Source organism: Schistocerca gregaria, chromosome 5 (assembly GCF_023897955.1).
Source record: "Schistocerca gregaria isolate iqSchGreg1 chromosome 5, iqSchGreg1.2, whole genome shotgun sequence".
Lineage (NCBI taxonomy): Eukaryota > Metazoa > Arthropoda > Insecta > Orthoptera > Acrididae > Schistocerca > Schistocerca gregaria.
The window spans coordinates 514837309-514859240 of NC_064924.1; the positions used below are offsets into that span (position 1 = coordinate 514837309).

At 38.9% G+C, this 21932-nt stretch overlaps 1 protein-coding gene across 2 annotated transcripts in view; it reads left to right on the forward strand.

The window, feature by feature from the left end:
• The window catches only part of LOC126272120 (TBC1 domain family member 31), a 281818-nt gene that overhangs the window by 35604 nt on the left and 224282 nt on the right, over positions 1-21932 (forward strand). For both annotated transcript variants that reach the window (XM_049974719.1, XM_049974720.1), the window contains 2 exons: positions 7982-8094; positions 15151-15326. In XM_049974719.1, the coding sequence (XP_049830676.1) occupies positions 7982-8094; positions 15151-15326 (289 nt within the window). The remainder of the gene's footprint in view (positions 1-7981; positions 8095-15150; positions 15327-21932) is intronic.

Below are 21932 nucleotides of genomic sequence, written 5' to 3' on the forward strand. Positions count from 1 at the left end.
AGATCATGGCTTACAAAAGAGATGATATTGTAAGCATAAATAGTTTATCTAGACCAGAATAAGTATCACAGGAGCCAGAGATCAGTTAGTTACCCATATAGTATTACATTGTGTATAACCTTGAATCTCCAGATACATTGGTAGTTCAATTATCTAGACACATACTTGTGGAAAATGGATGACACTATGCAAATAAAACTTAACAATTCATACACTCTAATGGAAGTAGAGACCCTGATGACATTAGTTTGCCACTTAGTCTCAAATTTTTTGTTTTGTGTTATCTCCAATCATCTGTTCACCAAGATCTCATTACTGTTATTCATACAACACCAAAACCATTTTACATGGTCTAACAGTAATTCATAATGAATGTTACGATTATGGGATAATGGAGAGGAATGAGTGGCAAATTGAAGCTTTAAGTAATTCCATCGGTTGTAGTCATGTGAGTCACTATGTAGGGCTATGTTTGTGAAAGGTGTGGGCTCAAATTAGAGTTGTCTTCAGGTTTACAGATGTAACTTGCCACTAACCTGTTGGTTGCTTTGTCTTATTAGAAGTGATACAAAATTATCTTCACTGGCTTTGGTCAATGTTTGAGTACATATGAAAATTTAAATCAGAAAAATTGGAGCTTACCTCCAAATATAAGAAGTTGTGATCAGAATAAACTGGAATGGACTTCTGAAAAATGGTTAAGGATGCAGATGTTGTATCAAAAACAATCAATTATTGATAAAATTATTTTATTGGATACAGAAAAAAATCTACTCATGAAGCGGCGGCAGAACACACACATAAAAGACTGGTGATTTGAAAGCTTTTGGAGCCAGTGGCTCCTTCTTCAGGCAGAAGGGTTGAAGGGAAGGGGAAGGAAGAAGGGTGAAGGAAAAGAACTGGAGAGGTCTAGGAAAAAGTGTAGATTTTGGGAAAGACAACCAGAACTGCGGGTCAGGGGAGACTTATCCCACGGGATGAGAAAGAAAGACTGATTGTTGGGGACTGTATTGGATGAAATTTGAAACCTGAGAGCTTAAAAGGGATAAAAGGAAAGACAAGGCAATATGCAAGAGAGAGATTACTACTTAAAGAACATGCACGAGTTAATAAGAGTGAAAAACTAACTGCATTGTACGTAACAGAGGTGGGTGTGGGTGGTGAAAAATAGGCAGAAAAGACAATGAAAGGTATAGATAACGAAACTGAAGTGAATAAAAGAGTAGCTACTGTGAAAAAATGTTGAGACGGAAGTAATTAATGTAAATTAAGGCCAGAGGCTCCATGCTGTATCTTCCCGCCATTTTGCCTATTGGTTTGGTACATGAGCACACCAAACGGTCTCATTGTTGGAACAGAGCCCCAGCATTATTCAGTACGCATTTTAAAAGTGATTCTGAATGGTCCTAACAAACTGACATGCTGTTGTCAGTCCTCCTCCCACTAACCAATGAAAAGCAATGTGCATCGGATTCGTGCATGCGCACTGCAACACCACAGCGGCATGAACTCGAAGAGGCTAGCAGCCAACAGAGGCACGCCATTCTTCACAGTACTGAAAAGTGTGGTTAGCGTACGTAATACTGTTCAGATTTTGCTGACGGCGGCCTTCCATGAATGCATGATAACAACAGAATATTGACTGCGTTATGTCATCTTATTCTCATTCACATCAGCATTTTGTTTTGGAATATGAGTTAGGAATGGAGTTTAGTACCACATTGTACAAATACATCCATAGAAACACTTGAAAAATTCATTTTTTCTGTTTTCCGCCGTTCCTTAGTTGCTTTAAAATTCATGGAGGTACATTCCATCTATGCAACTAATTGAGGGCAGTTTGTTTATTGCCATCCGCGTTTCGCTTCCTTTATTTGTGGTGACACTTCACAAATAAAACAAGTGAAATGCGCATGAGAATAAACTGCCTTCAATTAGTTGCATAGGCGGAACACATCTCCAAGAGCCCGAAAAATTGTTGAAGATTGTCAAAGACTAGAAGATGCATAAAATGTGGTTGTAGCTTGCTCCTAGAGATCCAAATGATGAAGTAGCCTACTTCCCTATTTGATACATTTACGATTTTGTTCATTAAAACAAAATTTTAAAAAATGCCTTTTTGAGAGCGTATGGTGACTGCAACTAAAGAAGTTCATTGTAGTTTATAAACTGCATCTGATGAATCAAAATGTTTCATATATGGTGGTACAGTCTGAATATGTTGTGGTGGTAACCTTTCATCTCTGTCTACTTTTGTTAACGATTTGATCACAGATAAATGCTTGTGACAAGCGAAAGTATAAAGACAATTGCTGCTAGTCTCGTTTGCAGTAATTTATGTTGTGCTCTTAGATTCATGTCTGACCACACTCTCGGAAATCACCACGTATTCAAAAACAATGGTGAATTATCACTGTCAGTTGTTTCATGCACTGTAATTTCATCTTTCATTTCTTGAACCCATCGAAGTCTGAAAATCGGAGCTACTCATTACTGAGAAAGTGCGCTCTTATGTGTAAATTACAACGAATATTTCAGAAAAATGCTTAACTTTGACAATTAATCAAGTCTCAGAATGCATTTCGAACACAAAGGGGGGAAATATATTTTTGCTTCTAGCAGTATGCAAACCCATGTCCTTTGACATGGCAATTTGTCACCTTACCAACTTCAATACATACAGCTTGTGGGCTACCCTTGCTTAATTTTATGTAATTTCCAGCGAAAGAGACGCAGGCTGACTTCATTGCCTAATGATGCGGGTGTAAGCCGTAAATGCATGAAATTTATGGAGGTTTCCTCTATCAGGCTTCACAAAATTCCTTTGCATTGTTACTTAAAAGTTTTAAATGTGTTTCGAGAATTAATAAGAAAACCATTTGCGCAAAAGAGTACGCGAAGTCACTAGACGTTTCAGCTAACACTCTTGTAATATACATAAGCAGAGCCGATGTCTTGATTTTTAATGGTTTTTAAACGATTAATTGCATAAAATACTGGTATTTTGAGAGAATATTGACCAAAAACCGTTTTTTTTTGTTGTCATTCACAGTAACAACCTAATATAACCATATTTCTAACAAATAAAAATATTCTATTATGAACTCACTTTCCAATCAGACACACCCCGTGCTCATTCTTTAGTAACACAATCACTAAATCCAAAGCTAAAACCACTCAATATGTTTAAAATAACAAATTATAGGTTTAAATAAATCACAGCTAACTGAACGACTGGGCCATACAGAAATCCAAAACCTCTCGGTATAATTGTCAAAAAATCGGCAGGAGGACCGTTCGGTAACAGGTCTCAGAAGCTTACTGAATAGGAAATTCGGATAAAGAACCAAAAATGATGTCATTACCGAGACTAACCTAGTGCACCGATCGGTATGAGGGATACAGAATAGGTCCCAGATGGGTGGTGAGAACCAAGGCCATGTTGTAGCGCTAGTTCCTACCTTCAGAGTTCTGAGAAACTGGTGTGTAGGGGAAGAATCCAGATGGCACATGTGGTGAAAGGGTGCTGAGGTCACGAATGTCATGTTTTAGAACATGATCTGCAACATACTTACCTCCTCCTACAAAATACTGTAGTTATCTGCCCCTCATGTTTCCTTGAATGGTATCATCTGCAGAGCCAACTTCAAACTGCAACAATGTGACAGATTTCACCTCAAAAAGCTATCCCACCTTCTCCTAAACTACCTGAACAGTGGTATTTCCCTTCCTGTCCCTCTACAGCTCCCTAAACAGCCACACCATCAGCCACCACTACTGTCACACAAACAGAGCTTGGCCAACCTCATTAACATCCCACAGCCTTCACAACTGCCTGCCAGGCCAAGAACCAGTCACAACAGGACAGTGTCCTTAACCTCTCATCTAAAGCACTCTCCCCTCCTGAATTATCTGTATTATCTAAGGGCCTCATGTTCAGTCCCAAACCTGCATTTGATCGTGCTGCTTAGGTGAAGAACCTCCTTTCCATTACATGTAATATCCCCCCTGCAGGTCCAGGGGTTAGAATAGGTCCAAGGTATTCCCGCCTGTCGTAAGAGGTGTCTACAAGGAGTCTCACACACTTGAGCCTTCATATGATGGTCGCTTGTAGGGTTTGACATCCATTTTTCAAAATTTTCCAGAAGAGCGAGCCAATTGCGGAATGGCGCCTTACATGGTGCATAGTGTCCATCATGTGCTGAGACCTCTTGCATCCTTTGTCGACGTGGATCTGTATTTTTGCTCCATCTCCAGCTGTTGGCTGAGGTCACCTTCCTGGATGCGTTTTCCTCCATCCTCTGTGCAGTATCGCTTTCTGTGCTGTTGATGTTAATGAACTTCTTAGCTGATTTGCACCTGATATCCAGCACAGTAGCCAATCCATTGTGATGGGGCTGCCATGTACCCTGTTGATTGTAGCCCCCTGACCACACGGGGATTGCGCTGATGATGCCTGTGCCGTTAATTCACCATGTAAGCCAAGGAGTAAATGTCCGTCACCCTGGGGCATCAGGACTGCCAGAAATGGCCATCCTGCCAGATGGCCTTCACTGTGGCTGTGTGGCACCTGAGGGGAGGGCCCCTGGTTGGAGTGGGGGGCATCAGGGCAGATGACACGACATGAAGCATAGTAAGTCATCTCTTGCTAGTGGTCAAACACCAGCAGTCTCTAAGCGGTCGGGGTCTAATTTCAGTGCTAAGAAATATGACCACAAATCGTCCCCCTCCCCCTTTCCCCGGCCACACCATAGGAGGAACGTCAGGCTAAGGATGGCAGCGAAGCTTATTCACCTCGGTACCTCGTATGTACGAGAGTTGATGGGGAATCATTCTTGTGAATGAAACGTCAATTTTTTGTGGAGCATTTAGAGGACAAGTTTGGGGAGGTGGAGGACTTGTCCAAAATGCGGCCAGGGTCGGTCTTGATCAAAACAGCATCCTCTGCCCAGTCACAGGCACAAATCGCCTGTGACAAGCTGGGGGATATTTATGTTTCCATCATGCATGAGAGCTTAAATATGGTCCAGGGTATCGTATTCCGCGTGCCAATTTAAAGCGGTGAGGTGAATTTCATCTAGCCCATTCACCTTGGTCCGAGGGATAGTCAGGTTGCCACCAGTGCCTTCATCTTGGCCTTCGAGGGTGACACATTACCTGAGAAGTTCAAGATCTACTGCGGTGATGTAGAGTCATGTATCCCTCCCCTGATGTGGTGCTTTAAGTGCTGGACATTCAGCCATATGTCTTCCCGCCGTACTGTCGGAATTGTGGATGGCCTTCACATCCCAATACTCCTTGTGCCCCACCTCCCATCTGTGTCAGCTGCAGAGAGCACCATTCGCATTGTTTACCAGACTGCAGATTTCTCCAGCAAGAAAGAAAAATAATGGAATAGAAGATCCTTTTTATTCTCATGATCAGCCAGCCATGGTAATTTGCTGTCTTGTTTTGATCTCTTCTACATGTTTCTTGTGTCTCTCTGTGGTTTTCTTGACCGATTTGGTCTATTTTAGTGTTTGTCACCCGTCTGTCAGTCTTGTGGTTTTCTCCTTTGTTCCAGCTGTGTTTTGTATGACTCGATTATTTTACCCCCACTCTTGGCGAATTATTTTAATCAGAACGAGGGACCGATGACTTAGCAGATTTCCCGGGCCATCACATCCAGTCCTGATTCTGCTGATCTCTCCTCAAAACAGCTTCAGGGCATACTATTGGTGACTCATATTATCCTAGTCTGGAATGTGTTAATCAGCTGCTTCGACAGGGCCAAGACTTCCTAAAATCTTGCCCTGAAATGAGATCCATTCTGTCTGAAATTTTGCGCACCACATCTAGAATAGCTTTCCGTCGCCCTCCCAATCTCCACAGTATTCTTGTCAGACCATATGCTCCTGTGCCCATCTTACTACCCTATGGCTCCTACCCCTGTAACCATCCCCCCTGTACAACTTGCCCTATGTACCCTCCTACCATGACCTATTATAGCCCTGTAACTGGCAAACATATACTATCAAAGGGAGATCCACGTGGGAAATGACACGTCATATACCAGCTATTAGGTAAACACTGTTCGGCCTTCTAAATCGGTATGACTACCACCTGATTATCAATTAGGTTGAATGGGCATAGGCAGAGGGTGTATACTGGCAACTCGCAATATCCTGTTGCAGAGCATGCTCTACAACATGACAATCATGACCTAGGTGCCTGTTTCACCACACGTGCCATCTGGATTCTTCCCCCAGATACCAGTTTCTCAGAACTCTGCAGGTGGGAACTAGCACTACAACATGTCCTTGGTTCTCACCACCCAGCTGGCCTTAATTTACTTCAATTTCTTCTGTCTCAGCCTTTCTTCTCTGTAATTACTTTTTGCTTCACTCTGTTTTAGTTTTCTACACCTTTCATTGTCTTTCCCATCTATTTTTCACTGCCGTCCTCCCACCTCTGTTACATACAATGTACTTATCTTTTCACTCTTATTAACTCGTGCACAATGTTTTGGTAGTAATCTCTGTCTTGCATATTAATCTGTCTTCAACCTTTAAGCTCTCAGATTTTCAAATCTCATCCAGTGCAGTTCCCAACAATCAGTCTTTCCTTCTCGTCTCATATGTTATGTCTCCCCTGACCCATGGTTCTGGGTGACTTTCCCAAAATCTGTCCTTTTTCCTAGACCTCTAGAGTCCTTTTCCTTCACCCTTCTTCCTTCCACTCCCCCTTCAACTTCAACCCTTCTACCTGAAGAAGAATCTACTGGCTCCAAAAGTTTGCAAATCATAACAGCATTTTACGTGTGTGCTCTGCCACCACTTGGTGAGTAGGTTTTTTTCTCTATCCGGTTAGATGTTGTAGATTGTTCAACATGTTTTCTGAATTGAAGAATATGTGGAAATTCCTTTTAGAAATTTGAAACCCAATTTTCCTGTTTTTGGTGGGTATTATTTCTTGGTAGGAGTAATTAAACGGTATATGCGTATTGAGATTTGACAAAAAAATTACAATTATTTAGACAAAATAGTAGTAAAAAGTTTTTTTTTTTAATTTTCTGCTGTTGTACAGAGTATTTACAGGATTTTGTGTTATTCAGACTAATATGAACATAAAAACTGAAGAACAACATTTAGTGAAATCTGTTGACATGTTGAATGAAATCATGCATATCATAAATACCCAAACATGTATGGTGTTGGTGGCTGGGAGACCCCAAGGGGAAGGTTTAGTTGTCTAGTTGAAAAAGCTTTTCCTCCTCTGTGCACAACAGCACTTTCCCTCATGAAGTGTGTGGGTTGCGAGTTTACGCATATTTGATGAATGAAGGAAACTGTAATGGGTGTATGTATAGTGGAGTGTCCTGTTTGTGTTGTAAGATGGTGAAAGAAGGGATATGGTGAAATGCTATGCTATTCCTCTCAGATAGGGCCAGTCTTAACGTCCTCATCTAACGGACAGATTACCATCAACAGTGCCACATGATCACACCATACAAGACACTGCAGAAAGGTTTGGAATTTAACCCAGAACATTGTGTGAAAGACTGGCAATCTGGAACTGTACAGTATCATCTCTCCTGCTCTTGCTCAACAAATACTGATGATGAAAATTCAGCAGGATCCACATTGACTACCTTTGCATCGAGTGCCATTGACTAAAGTACATTAGCGATCTCAACTACGGAGGTGGACGTTAATATCATGTAAACCTGAAATAAACATGTGATGTAATCAGTACAGATATATAGAAATATTAACTGTGTATTAGATATCTTCCAGTATTCAATTTTCTTGCAGGTGGAGAATGTGTTTTAATTATGTTTGTTATCATGGTTTTGCTTCTTATTACATATGGTTTAAAATTCCAGTAGCTTTAGGGTGGAGAACAATGTGTTTCGTTGTTTGTAATTTGCTTCAAGAGTCTTTTATTGAAATGCACCTAAGTCTTCATCAACTGAAAGAAAAATAATTGAACACTGTTTCAGATTTTGGCTGTTAATCAAGCTGGATTCATGCACATGCCTTACGTTCTCAACAAGGAAGAAAAATGAACTGCTTGTTGGAATACAAAATGGCAGTTTACTTTTTGTGAATACAGGTTTGCATAAAATAGTTTGCCATTCTTTAGTTTCACATAATGATCAATGTTACACACAAATTTGTTTATTAACTGTACGTAAAATTATCTCCCATTAGGACATAGTATATTCACACTTTACATTTTTTGTAGCACTCGTTGACTGAGAGCTAGGAGACTGTAATTTGTTGTTTCAGTTTTTCTCCTCACAAGATTATGTACAAGGTAAATGAGACTTTAGCTACGTTTGTGCTTCACAAGTCATGACCCATAGAAGTAATTCATGAACATAAGCAATAAATCATTCTATCTCACTATCTTTCTTAACTGCAGCTTAGATAATTGACGTGCCTAATCATTTAAGAGGATCAATTTCCTCTATGTGACTTCTAATTAGCAATATGACATGGACCCTCCTGATCCTGCTATCAGAGCTTCTAAATGTTGAGACTTCAATCTTCTTGGGGGATTTCCCTGTCCTCAGTGTATAGACAAGGTCACAAAGCACCAGTAGTGATCCCTAGAGGACCCTACTGAACAAATTGCTGACAAATCATGTCCCATATTTGTTCGATGGACAGTTTATTAAGCAAACTTGCAGGCCAGTGAAGCAGGGGCGTGTTTTACCCCTTAGCAGGGGCACGTTTTTCCCCTTGGAAGAAGGCATGTACATTTGTCTACACTCATAAATGGGACTTTGTCCTCTGCGTTGTGGTATGTGGAGTTGCCTGAAATGGTTTCTTTCCTCACAAGTAGATGTACAAGTGTGCTTGAAAGAGTCCTTCCAGAAATGTCATGTCAGTGCCTATATCATTCAAAATAAAAATTCAAGTATAAGAACATAACAATGTTAGAATGTGCAGGAATGCAGACTGTGGTTCAGAGAACTTCTTGTCAGATGCAAAGGTGGTAGTAACATCTGAGGGACAAAGACAAATTAAAGAGGCAAATATTCCTGAGGGTACAATGAGTAGACACTATGGAATTCAATGTAGATGGTTTGAACAAGAGTGTATTCAATTTATTTATAATCACATGTAGAAAACAAACTGAAGCACCTAGAAGAAGGAACAGTGGAGAATATGTACCAATGAATTAAAAAGTGAATACACAAAGTGATATTTGAAATACTGGTGCAACAAAAAGAAGAAGGGAACTAGCCCCCACAGTGATGGACTCAAAGCACTGAAGAAAAGATAACTGTAAAAAATATGTATAGTAATGGACGAGATCAGTGACAAACATGATAGTCTTGTAGCTTAGAATGAATACAGTAGAAAACAATGACACCTGTAAAAGGGAAAATGAGATCAAGGGGGATAAAAACAAGGAAGTTGATTGATGCATAGGGGGCACAAAAGTGATAGCAGCAAGAAAAATTGTTGTAGGGCTGAGGAAAGACATAAAAATGCACTAATGCCTGTTACAACAGCTAGGTTCGCTATGGCAAGTGTAGTACTCGCCAACATTCAAACGACACACTCGCAACTATCCAAGTTGGCCTCCAGCAACAGCCCAGTCACTGACCACTGTCACCACCTCTGCAGTGCATGCACAGCACTACACCAGTGACATCTGATGTGGTTAGTCTCCGTGCAGGAGCATGCACAGTGTGATGTCCTGCTTGTTCTTTACAGTGATATAAGATGGTGGAGTAAAGTCTGATTGAGAACCAACGATTTCCTGTTCTTTAATCTCGCTCACCTTATTATTACAGCATACTTGCCAACTTCATCTGATCAGACTTCTTTTCTTGAAATGCTGCAGCTCATGTTGGAAGTTAAGTGTACAAATACAACAACCAACTCTCAGAATAAGGCTTCTCATTAACGTTGACTTGTATATTGCATCCATGTTTACAATAACTGTGCATTACGAAATTATTGCCTTATGTGGAACATCACAAAAACATTGATAAAGTCAAAGTCCAAAAATGTTCTGTCTTCATTAACAGATGGCAATTGAATGTATCTACACAACTACTTTTCCCTTGGCACTGTGACGACATAGCCACCATCACGGTCACTCCTCCTCTATGGCATGCACCACATTTCCAAGGCAGGAGTCAGTGACAACGAATAAGTCACACAACCACCAGGTACAGCGAACATAGTACAATGATTATCGTCATTCGAGCTTGCAGACAAGCTGTATCCATCTATCTCATGACAAATGTGCATAAATAAAACATATATCCAAACAGTGGAGTATCTCATACATTACAAAAATAAACTTTTTATTGTGATGTTCACCATTCATCGATTTGAAAAATGCTTGTGCAACTCATCACTTCATCAAAGTAATATATTCACCACAGATTTCTCCCCTTAGGTGAATGATGTAGTCTCTGTGTTGCAACATTAACAGAACAACAAGTTCCAACTTCACTACAAGTATTAAAAATTATTCGCCTCGTTAGTATACCATTACAGTTGTAACTATCTCACATTTTCAATGAACTCATTTATTCATATTTATTAAGTGTGGAATGCTCCACCATTTAGTGGAAACTATTAATCATAGGTACATGCTTCACATTGACTAAGTTCCTTAACATTTCTACCAGATAATCACTCTCACTATGGAAATGGGATCTTGGATAACAAATATGAGGGTTGGAACTTTAATAGTGGCAACTATTTATTTACAGCTCGTACAAAATAGATACAGTTTCAAAGTTTTTGCTTCAAAGTATTTGCTACCCCCAAGGATCCTTAACAATTTTTTACAACTTTTGATGGTTTCCACTCTTGCAACACTCACTACTAGGAGCTATAGTCCAGTAGCCATTTAATCAAATGATTCATATTCCATCTATTGAGTGTATTTGTTCCAGAATTCAGGCTTTTCTAGCCATGCTCATAAAACTTTTGGAAATTACTGGTCATGTGCTACACCTTGGGCAAGCTTGTGAATACAGGTTTTAATAAGTGGATATAAGGAGGGTTCCATGATGGAAACTGTTGAATATGGTAAAGGGGGAGGATAGCCCAGTTACTCCAGCAGGAGAAGACGGGAAAGGAAAGGAAGACTACTGACAATAGCAGCTAAGGGAGAAAGAAGATAGAGCCCAAAGACTGATGGGTTCGTCGCCAAGGTGCCAGAGGATGAAGTTATTCGGCATACCCTACAGAACTGACTTCCCCAGTTTCACCCATACAGGTCCCAAAATATGTTCCTACCATTTTACTGCTGATGCCAAGTGGCGAGGGTAGCAAGATGACATAGTCATCACCTTTTCTTGTGCAAATTCCACATTTAAATTGAACCATTTCCTTGGATTAATTTATCCCAAACCTCCCATAGAAAATTCTTGTAAACCCAAGCATATTACCTATCAGCTCCACTAAAAATTTGAAAAATAAAAATTCCTCTTGGAGTATATGACAGTCTAAAAACTCTCAGAGCTATCGTTGCATTTGCCCTGTGTAGTTGTAACAGAGAGCACCACATTCATTGTAATGAGGCCAATTTCATGAAACACTTCCATCCTCTATAAACTGCCATCGAGCCAGATGAGTTACAAGTTTCAAACAATGAAAAAGTATCAAGTGCTTATCTGCGACTCAGCATCTCCACTATAAGGGGAGTAGCAACTTTCCTTCTCACAATTGTTACAGTCCATCCCGGATTTTCCATTGTTTGAACAATGAGAAAGGATTTGTTGCTGGACATTCTGAAATCAGTTTCCTTTTCCAGACCTGGAGAACAGCATATAAAACTCACACTTATCACTTTATTATATCAACATTAAATCAGCATATGGAACAGATTGACCAATTCAGGGAAAGTCACTTAATTTGATCGAGGCTAACGCTACCAGCCTAGGTGAGATTCTCCCTATTTATGCATCTTCCTTTTCCCCGAGGAATAGGTCACCCTTTTTGCTGTAGGTCCATCTATCATTTCCATCACACCATACATACATGCAAATAAGGGTACATTATCCTCTTAATAACATTTACAACTCTAGCTCCTCCTTTTGTGCATATATATAAAGGTAATCTACTTCTGCCATAGCATTATTCATACCAGGTTCTATAATCTGTCTTCTGTGTTACATTTGTCTTATTCCTCTGTACACACCCACTACTGTAACTCCCCTTATTGTATGTTACAATGTATGCCCTCCTATTAGATGGTGCAGCAGTCATATCTGGATGTTAGTCGATCATGTATATACATCATATATAAGGGCATATCCTCCTTGATTTCTCCCCATCAGAAGTGATAGAGCTAACATGCAGTTCCATTTAGAAAAGGAAACATCTCTTTTAAATTCTGCAGTTTCTTTGCTCTCTAAAGTTTGTTAATTTCTATTGTCACCACAATCTATAAATTATGTTCGGTGTAAGAGATATTTCTTATGATACATATCTTTTACTCATATCTGAATTCTGAAAATATAAGTGGCAGCATGAGAACTCACATATAAAGGTATTAAACGTTGCAAGCTTTTGGAGCCAGTGATTCATTTGCCTGGCAGAAGGGTTGAAGGGGAAGGAAGAGGGGTGAAGGAAAAGGACTGGTGAAGTTTAGGAAAAGAGGTAGTGTTTGGGAAAGTCACCCAGAACTCCCAGTCAGGGGCCTTGCCATATGGGATGAGAAGGAAAAATGAGTGTTGGGGAGTAAAGAAAAGAGTAAGTGCAGTGAAGAAATGCTGAGACAGAAGAAGTTAACATAATTAAGGCCAGATGGGTGACAATAACCTAGGAGATGTTGTAGCACAGTTCTTACTTGTGGAGTTCTGAGACACTGGTGTATGGGGAACAATCCAGATGGCACATGTGATGAAACAGTCACTGAGATCATGACTGTCATGTTACAGAGCATGCTCTGGAACAGAATATTCTGTGTTGCCAATATAAACCCACAGTCTATACCCATTTATCGTAACTTCGTGTAGTCAGGCCAGTGTAAAAGAACAAACAGTATTTATGTAATAGCTGGTACAAGACATGTGTCATTCGCACTCACTTTCATAGTTTACAGGCTGTAACAAAAATGTACAGCACAAACTGCAGGACACATTGCTCACATGTAGACAAAGTATGCTTTGTAAACATGAGTTTGGAAACAATTTCTTTCCATGTTACAGCTCATTTTCTCCGACTCATTAATCATGGAGAACACACATCAACCGAATGTACCAACATACCACGTGCAAATGTGGTACCTCCACCATACAGCTGCCTCTCCTATCAGACTTCTTTCCAAATGAACTGTAGTGGTTATGATTCGCTGGAAATTTTGGGTGCCAGATCATTTAATGGTTACTTTTTGATGGCTCTTTGCTGGAAACCAAATTATGCAGTGGTCCTCCTATGCTATCAGCCATTTTAATAGTTGCTGGGCACCAGAACACTGAAAGGGAGCTAACAACAATCAAATTTAGGGAGATGGAAACAGGCGGCATGAAGCAAAAGTTGCTAATAGGGAGCCACCATCAGTTGGTGAAGATGAATGCAGAGAACAAGGCGTGCATCAGTGATGCATAATGTCAGATATATCATAATCTTATGATAACTTTATATGTGAAGCACCTTCTAATTGTTTGGTCTTCCCTCTTCTGTACAAGTACCGGAACATCACTGTTGACATTATATTGAAACAATATAATTATGATGACAGTAAAAATTTAAAAAAAATACTTTTATGATTAAAAAAATACAATTATTTCTGTGACTTCCGCACTTCCCACTAAATGCTCACAGTAGTCACATGACTTTGCTGTGACACCATGAGTAATTAACTATCTGTCAGACAGTGTGGATATATAATATAAATGGATAGACAAAGAAAACCTTCTCACCAAGTGGTGTCGGGATAAAATGCATAAAAATTAATGAAATATGCAAGCTTTTGGAGCCAGTGGCTCTTCCTGGCAGAAGGGTTGAAGGGGAAGGTAGAGGAGTGAAGTAAAAAGACTGATGAGGATTAGGAAATGGGGAGAATTACCTTCATCCCTCTTCCTTTCCCCTCAATCCTTTTGCGAGAAGAAGGAGCCACAGGTTTTGCAAGCTTGCACATTTCTTTAAATTTTGTGTGTTTTCTCCTGTGCCCACTTAGTGAGTAGATTTTTTCGTCTATCCAATTATATTTCCAAAAATTGATTATTTTGTAGATATGTTGGGCAGTGTGGATCTTAAGACATATTATGTTTTTCCTGCAGAACTTCATTACAGAATAATGTTATTTCAAATTGGTTTCCCCAACCTCAAGAACTTGAGCATCCACAGTTGTAACACAAAGTAAAAAAATGTCTTACAGGTCCTTGTTTGCATGAATTGAGCTATGGAAGAAATAGGTTTTCTATAAAGTTGATTCAGACTGTCAAAATTCTGTTAACCGTTCTTTGGAAAGACTTAAGCAGTTTTGTTGACTGAATGCCGTACATTTGACTGGGCGCTACTGGGAATTTGACATGAGGTAGTGCATGGTTTGAGTCATAATGCAGACTTAATCCACATATTAGCTATCCACTGAAAAATTCAGCCAAATATGCCTGTACAAAGTAATTTCATCTACATCTTTTACAATTAAAATATAGCTCGCTCTACAGTATTAAAAGAAAGCCACTTTTTAAATTTAAATTTTTGTGGTGTGGACCCCTAGGCTGCAGCCTAGATAGCCTGTATGGGAGTGTGAGCTGAAAGGCAACTTTTAGCACAAACATGTGCCCTGGATTTTTTAAGATTATTTAACGTATGGAAGTGGATGTGCTTTTTATCAGTCAGTGGTGATACTAATTCTGTGTAACTCCATCTTACATTATTGATGTCCCTTCCTTTAAGGAAAACCACAGTGGCACATTTCAAATTGTTCCTAGAGAATTACATTGCTGAGAATGTAAGAGTGACTGTTGCTTTTATTTATTCCAAAGTGTAAAGAATTAAGGGACAGAGAGAGAAAGTTTGATATGTTAAATTGTTCATACTTGCATGGTATTGTGGATACTGTCATTGAAACAAGCAACAAGCCATTATCAATGCTAACTATGCTCTTTTACATTTCAGCACTGCAGTGCAAAATATTCAATGCCACATCTGTATAAGTAATTATGTCTTGTGTTTCTAGAGACAGCCAACATAGAAAACCGTCTGGATGGTCATACTGTTCCTGTTACGCAAATTTCATTTTCTCAGTCAAGTTACTGTTTGTCTGCATCATCTCAAGAAGCTTTTATTTGGGATTTAAAGTCAAATATGCAGATACATAAATTGTCTATGCGGGAAGGAGTTGCTTTAAAGCAAGTAAGTGTAATTTTTCAAGACAGCTAGTATTTATGTAAGGTAATTTGTTTCAACATAAAGTATTGAGTAGTCATTGCTATGTTAATATAGTAGTTCGTGTTTCTGTCTGGGTTACTGTTTCCTCACGACCTGTTCCCAGTCTGTCACAATTGTATTCCATTGTTCACAGTCACATTATTGTTCTATGATTTTCAGTATTTAATTTAATTTGCATCCCCATATGCCTATTCAGGTATCCTTAAAAAATTGATGTAAGCAAGCCTTATGTGCACAGGTTACTGTTTTTCGAGTAAGAGGGAAAAATCTATTTCCTAAATCGGCTTACTGCAATGAAGGCACGTTAAGTTGCAGACAGGCATGATTGAAAGACATTTACACAATGCTTTTGGCCATGGCATTCATCAGCAAAAGAGAATCGCACACCATTCATATACATGAGCAAGCACACTTCATACACATGCTCTGGCTCAAGCCGCATGTGCATGAGGTGTGCTTGCTTGTGTGTGTGAATTGTGTGTGTTTCTCTTTTGCTGATGAAGGCTGTGGCCAAAAGCTTTGTTTAAGTGTGTTTTAACTGTGCCTGTCTTCAACTTAATGTGTCTCTTTTACAGGAAGTAGCAATCTATTTTTTCCTACATTGTTAATATTCCTATGTGGATCAAACAATGGAAATTGTTTGATTTTATTTTTGAAATCTCTTATCGTAATCACCTCCTGGATCCAATGAGCACTGGCCATAGATTGGAATTCCCATCAAGTTGTACACATCTTGAAGACTGACCCTTTTATGTTAAACAAGGTAGAACAAAGAACTTAACATATGGCTACTGCTTTTTCAAGGAGTATCATAAATTAAATTATACTTTATAGTTAATACACACAATTTTCCTAAACATGTAACTTTGTGTAGTAAAAATGGCTCTTCTTGCAAGCAGTCACTTTACCGAAACGACCTTTAATTTGTAATGTGACCACTGTAAAGATTGTCTGATCTGCAGCCTTAAGTCTTTAGAACATGGTCCATCACACTTGTGGTTCATTCTTTCCTGTGTTGGATCAAAATGATTGTTTCCAGTTCATATTACTATATATTTGATGTTTACTACGATTTCTGTACATATTTTGGTTAGCCAATTAATCTTTAACTCTGTAGCAAAGTGTATGTGTAAACTGTGTTGAAACATTAAAATTTTATGCTGGACCAAGACTCAAACCTGGAACTTTGGCTTGAGCGGTTATAACGCTGTCTGCCTCTATTACTATGTGAGTGGTGCAAGATATATTTCTTTCCTTTCACAAGCAACAAACGGGACTCTGTTTACCATTCATTCTTGTGATTTCTCTTACTGAGTATTGGGCAGGAGCAGAATTTGTAGTCTTTGAATTTAAAGTCAGTTTTACAAGTAAAACACTCAAAATTTATTCACTGCAAATACCACAGAATGTAGCATATAGTTATAAAATTCTTTCCATAAATAAAAGGTATTCATTGTCATTTCATATCACTTCGCTAACAGGCATGCTCTGTATTGTATTACCTCTCACCAGTAATGTGCAACATGATCTACCCACATTCTCACCGGAGATGCAAGTAACTGGAAAGATAAGATAAAAAATTATGCTGGAACTTGCACAACTTGTGTGATGATACTGGAACCTCACAGCCTTAAAGCAAGTTTCCTTTAAATTCCCAGCCTGGTGCACAGTTTTAATGTGCAAAGAAGTTTCAGATCAGGTCACACTCTGCAGGAAGTACATCCTGTAAAAAATTTTGTAATTTGTTTTAATCAGTTTTGTAAAACTGTGTCACACCACAAAATACACATGGCAACATACTAACAGTAAGGTAGTAAAACTAAGCAAAAAATTATCAGGCATGTGTGCAACTGAAGTTTTGGTACAATGGGCTATACCATGAACAAATATCCTTCAGGTTCACTTTCAGTGATATATGTGTATGGTCTCCAGAATCCCTGTCAGAATTTAATGAAATAATAAGTTGGTCAATGTTTTTTTTCTGCTAAAAATTCTTTCTCCCCTCAGTTTCATTGTTACTTTCTACCTGTGTTTCACATCATCGTGCCACTCCAATGATGAAGTTTTGTTTGGAGTGCCCCTCATAAGCTTCCGTGCTTCTGCCATAGAATATTTTTGTTTGCTGTTTCCCAAATAGAACTTCATTTGAGCCAATTTAAGCTGTATCCAATTAAATGGACAGTTGTAGAGTGGTAGCATCTCATTATCGTCGCCATATTTTTAACTAGTTTATTCACAGCATAAAGACACACACATGATTCTATAGTCAACTTTTGTGGAATGTGTTTTTATACACCATGTGTTCTTGAGAAACTTTACACAGTTCATGAAGAATTATTGAAGAAAAGGAGACATTGTCCATTGCATTTATGATCTATAAGGCTTTTGAAAAAGCAGCCATCAAACCTTCTTTGAAACATATTCTCATTAATTAGTTGTGGAATGCCATTAGATAAAAATAATTCTATTGGACAAGAGAGAGTTGTTTCTTTGTCTCAGTAGATTATTTTTATTATTATAAATAAATTGTTGTTGTGGTCTTCAGTCCTGAGACTGGTTTGATGCAGCTCTCCATGCTACTCTATCCTGTGCAAGCTTCTTCATCTCCCAGTAACTACTGCAACCTACATCCTTCTGAATCTGCTTAGTGAATTCATCTCTTGGTCTCCTCATAGAATTTTTACCCTCCACGCTGCCCTCCAATACTAAATTGGTGATCCCTTGATGTCTCAGAACATGTCCTACCAACCGATCCGTTCTTCTCATCAAGTTGTGCCACAAGCTCCTTTTCTCTCCAATTCTATTCAATACCTCCTCATTAGTTATGTGATCTAATTTTCAGCATTCTTCTGTAGCACCACATTTCGAAAGCTTCTATTCTCTTCTTGTCCAAACTATTTATTGTCCATGTTTCACTTCCATACAAGGCTACACTCCATACGAATACATTCAGAAACTACTTCCTGACACTTAAATCAATACTCGATGTTAACAAATTCCTCTTCTTCACAAACGCTTTCCTTGCCATTGCCAGTCTACATTTTATATGCTCTCTACTTCGACCATCATCAATTATTTTGCTCCCCAAATAGCAAAACTCCTTTACTATTTTAAGTGTCTCATTTGCTAATCTAATTCCATCAGCGTCACCCAACTTAATTCGACTACATTCCATTATCCTCGTTTTGCTTTTGTTGATGTTCATCTTATATCCTCCTTTCAAGAGACTATCCATTCCGTTCAACTGCTCTTCCAAGTCCTTTGCTGTCTCTGACAGAATTACAATGTCATCGTCAAACCTCAAAGTTTTTATTTATTCTCCATGGATTTTAATACCTACTCCGAATTTTTCTTTTGTTTCCTTCACTGCTTGCTCAATATACCGATTGAATAACATATTATAAATAAAATAAATGAACTTGCCCCTTTGTGTCGTTTGGCATATCAGTATCACACATCATTTTAGCAAGTGACCTGATAAACTCATAGAAGAATTTGGCATAGTAAAAGCAGACAGCTTCAATGTGGTATTCAACTCTCTGCATTGATTAACCAAAATGTTATGTCTACTGAGAGACTGAATTCAGCCTGGTGCCATTACAGGCACATGACTTGGTACAGAAAGTGTATAAGCAAAGCAGAGGTGAATGGGGAATCATTCAATTGATTATATAAACCACAAATGAGTAAAGTCTACTGAAATAAGTGACGTTGACAAGGGCACCAAAAATAAACATCTTGAACAAAGCCAGACTGATCGTTTTTTTGTGTGCTACTGTCACGAGCATCTAAAGAAAGTGGTTGATGAATGGAGCAGGCAATAAAGTTTCAGGACATACTGTCAATGCTCATTGTTGAAAATGGGCTCTGCAGCCTACAATGCCTACATGTTTCCATGTTGTTCCAATGTCAACATCGGTTATGATTGCAGTGGGCACTGGACCGTTGAAAGTGGTCTATGGCTCAATGGAAATGTCACACCTGGCATCTTCCAGCACAATAACTGCGTATCTCACAGGGGCATAATCGTGCTACAGGGGACTGAGGAGCACAATAGTGACTTTATGCTGACATTTTGGCCATAAAATTAGCCTGATCTGAACCTGATGGGACACATCTGGGACACTGGGCACCAGCTCCGCACCCACAAAACGCTGGCCTGTAATGTATAACTGTGCATAGACATCTGGTGCCACATGCCTTCAGGAACCAACTGAGGATTTGTCAGAGGACACTTACCAGTGTATCAGTTATTAGGGCTTTTCTCCTTCTATTCACATATGGAGCACAGAAGGTTGACTGTTTTAAATGCCTTTATGCAAGCTGTAATTAATCTAATCTTGTCTCCACAAGCCTTATGGGAGCGATACGTAAGCGGTTGTAGTAAATTCCGTCACCATTTACAGTTTGCGTCATCTTAAAGTGTTTTCCAGTTCAGTTTCTTCAGCAACTGTGAGGCATTATCTCGTGGGTCAAACAAACCTTTGACCATTCTTCCGTGTATGCAATCAGTAATCCTATTTGGTATGGGTCCCACACATTTGAGCAATATTCTAGGATAGGTGGCACTCTCCTTTGTTGATTGATTGAATTTCCCTCGAATTTGACCTATAAACCAAAGTCTGTCACCTGCTTTACCTACAACTGAGCCTATGTGACCTTTCCATTTCGTATCCCTACAAATTGTTACATCCAGGCATTTGTGTTTGTATGAGTTGGCCCGTTCCAACTGTGACTTGAGATGAGATACTACACTTTTTTGTTTTATGAACTGCACAATGTTACATTTTTGAGCATATAAATCAAGTTGCCAATTTTTTCAACACTTTGAAATTGTATCAAGATCTGACTGAATATTTACGCGGCTTTTACCAGAGAGTATTTCATAGAGCTGCAACATCTGCGAAAAGTCTGAGGGTACCTTCAGTATTGTCTGCCAGCCCATCAATACATAACATGAATAACCAGGGCCCCAACACCCTTTCCCAAGATAGATTGTAAGAAACTACATTTGTCGATGACTCTCCATCAAAGAATACATGCCGCATCCTCCCCACCAAAAAGTGCTCAATCCAGTCACAAATTTCATTTCATTGACCATACAATTATACTTTGATAATGTGTGTAGGTGGTGTAATGAGTCAAATGCTTTTTGGAAATCGAGAAATATGGCATCTATTTGACTACCTTAACCCATGGCTTTCACAATGCCATGTGAAAAAAGTGCAAGTTGAGTTTCACGTGATCAGTGATTTTGGAATCCATGATCATTGACAAGGCGGACTTTCCTTCCGTATAGCAGGAAGCCTACTTAATATTTTGGACAGGCTGTAATTTGTAGATGAAAGACTGTTACTACCTATATAGTACAATGTAGTAGAGTGTTACACAAAATCATTGGTGCTGCACACAAACAAAGTCACTCCAGAAATAAAGTAAAAACAACATGGAGCATCCACAAACTACAGATAAATATGAACATTGAGTTGAATGAAATTGAACCCACAGACAGTATTGTCACAGAAATGATGATGTATTGAGATTACTGGCACTATCCTCAATCATAACTGTTGTTCAGTGGCAGTAAATGCTGCATACAATCAACTGTGGCTGCATGAGATTTACTTCCAACACGAACAAACAGCAGTTTAAAAATATGGACTCTAAAGAAATTAGAAAAGCATATGTTCCTTAGAAGTATATGTCTTAGGACTATGGTATTTCTAGCAGGCTATTAAAATCTTGTTCTGGCACAACAGGACCATCTTCGAGCTTCATTTAATTATTCAAGAAGTATTTCCTCACATACTTAAATGTGCAGTAGCGACACATACCAATAAAACTGAGATAAGAAAATTATCTTTAATTACAGGTCCATTTCATGTGTTCTAGTCTGTTCAAAAAAAATTGAGAAAGTGGGCAACAATTCAACACTAATTTTCCCAACATTAATTGTTAATTGCCCATCGATGTGGGTTTTGTGAACTATTATCTACAGATAAAATCATATACAACCTGTTGGTATATTCTGTGACTTTTTTGAGGTTTTTGGTGATGTGGACTACGTAATTCTTCTTGAGAATTCAAATTTTTTGTTAGTAATGGGTTTACTATTGGATGGCTGTTGCCATGACTTTATAACAGTAAGCACAGGGGTATTACACTGAGTAACTACGCTACAGAAATTAAATTAAACTTGACGCGGGGAATGTGAAATATGGATGAGATGGAACCTTTACAGCAGTAACTAGATTGTCACATTGACCAACTGTTCCACAGAAATAAAATAAAACTCGAAACAGGAGAACACAAGATATGGAGTCCAACAAGGTTATGTATTCAGTCTGCTCGTGGCCATAATTTGCATAATTGACCTTCCAAAGGTGTAAAAGGAGTGTCCGAAAACTTGAATGTTTGCAGATGACATAAACATAATAATTAGCGACACAGATAATACATATCAATCACAGACCACATGATAGTTGTACAAGCTGTCAACCGGTTCACAGCAAACAGTTTAAGTTTTAATTCCATAAATATTTGTTTGTTACGTAAGTTCATTGTCTTGCA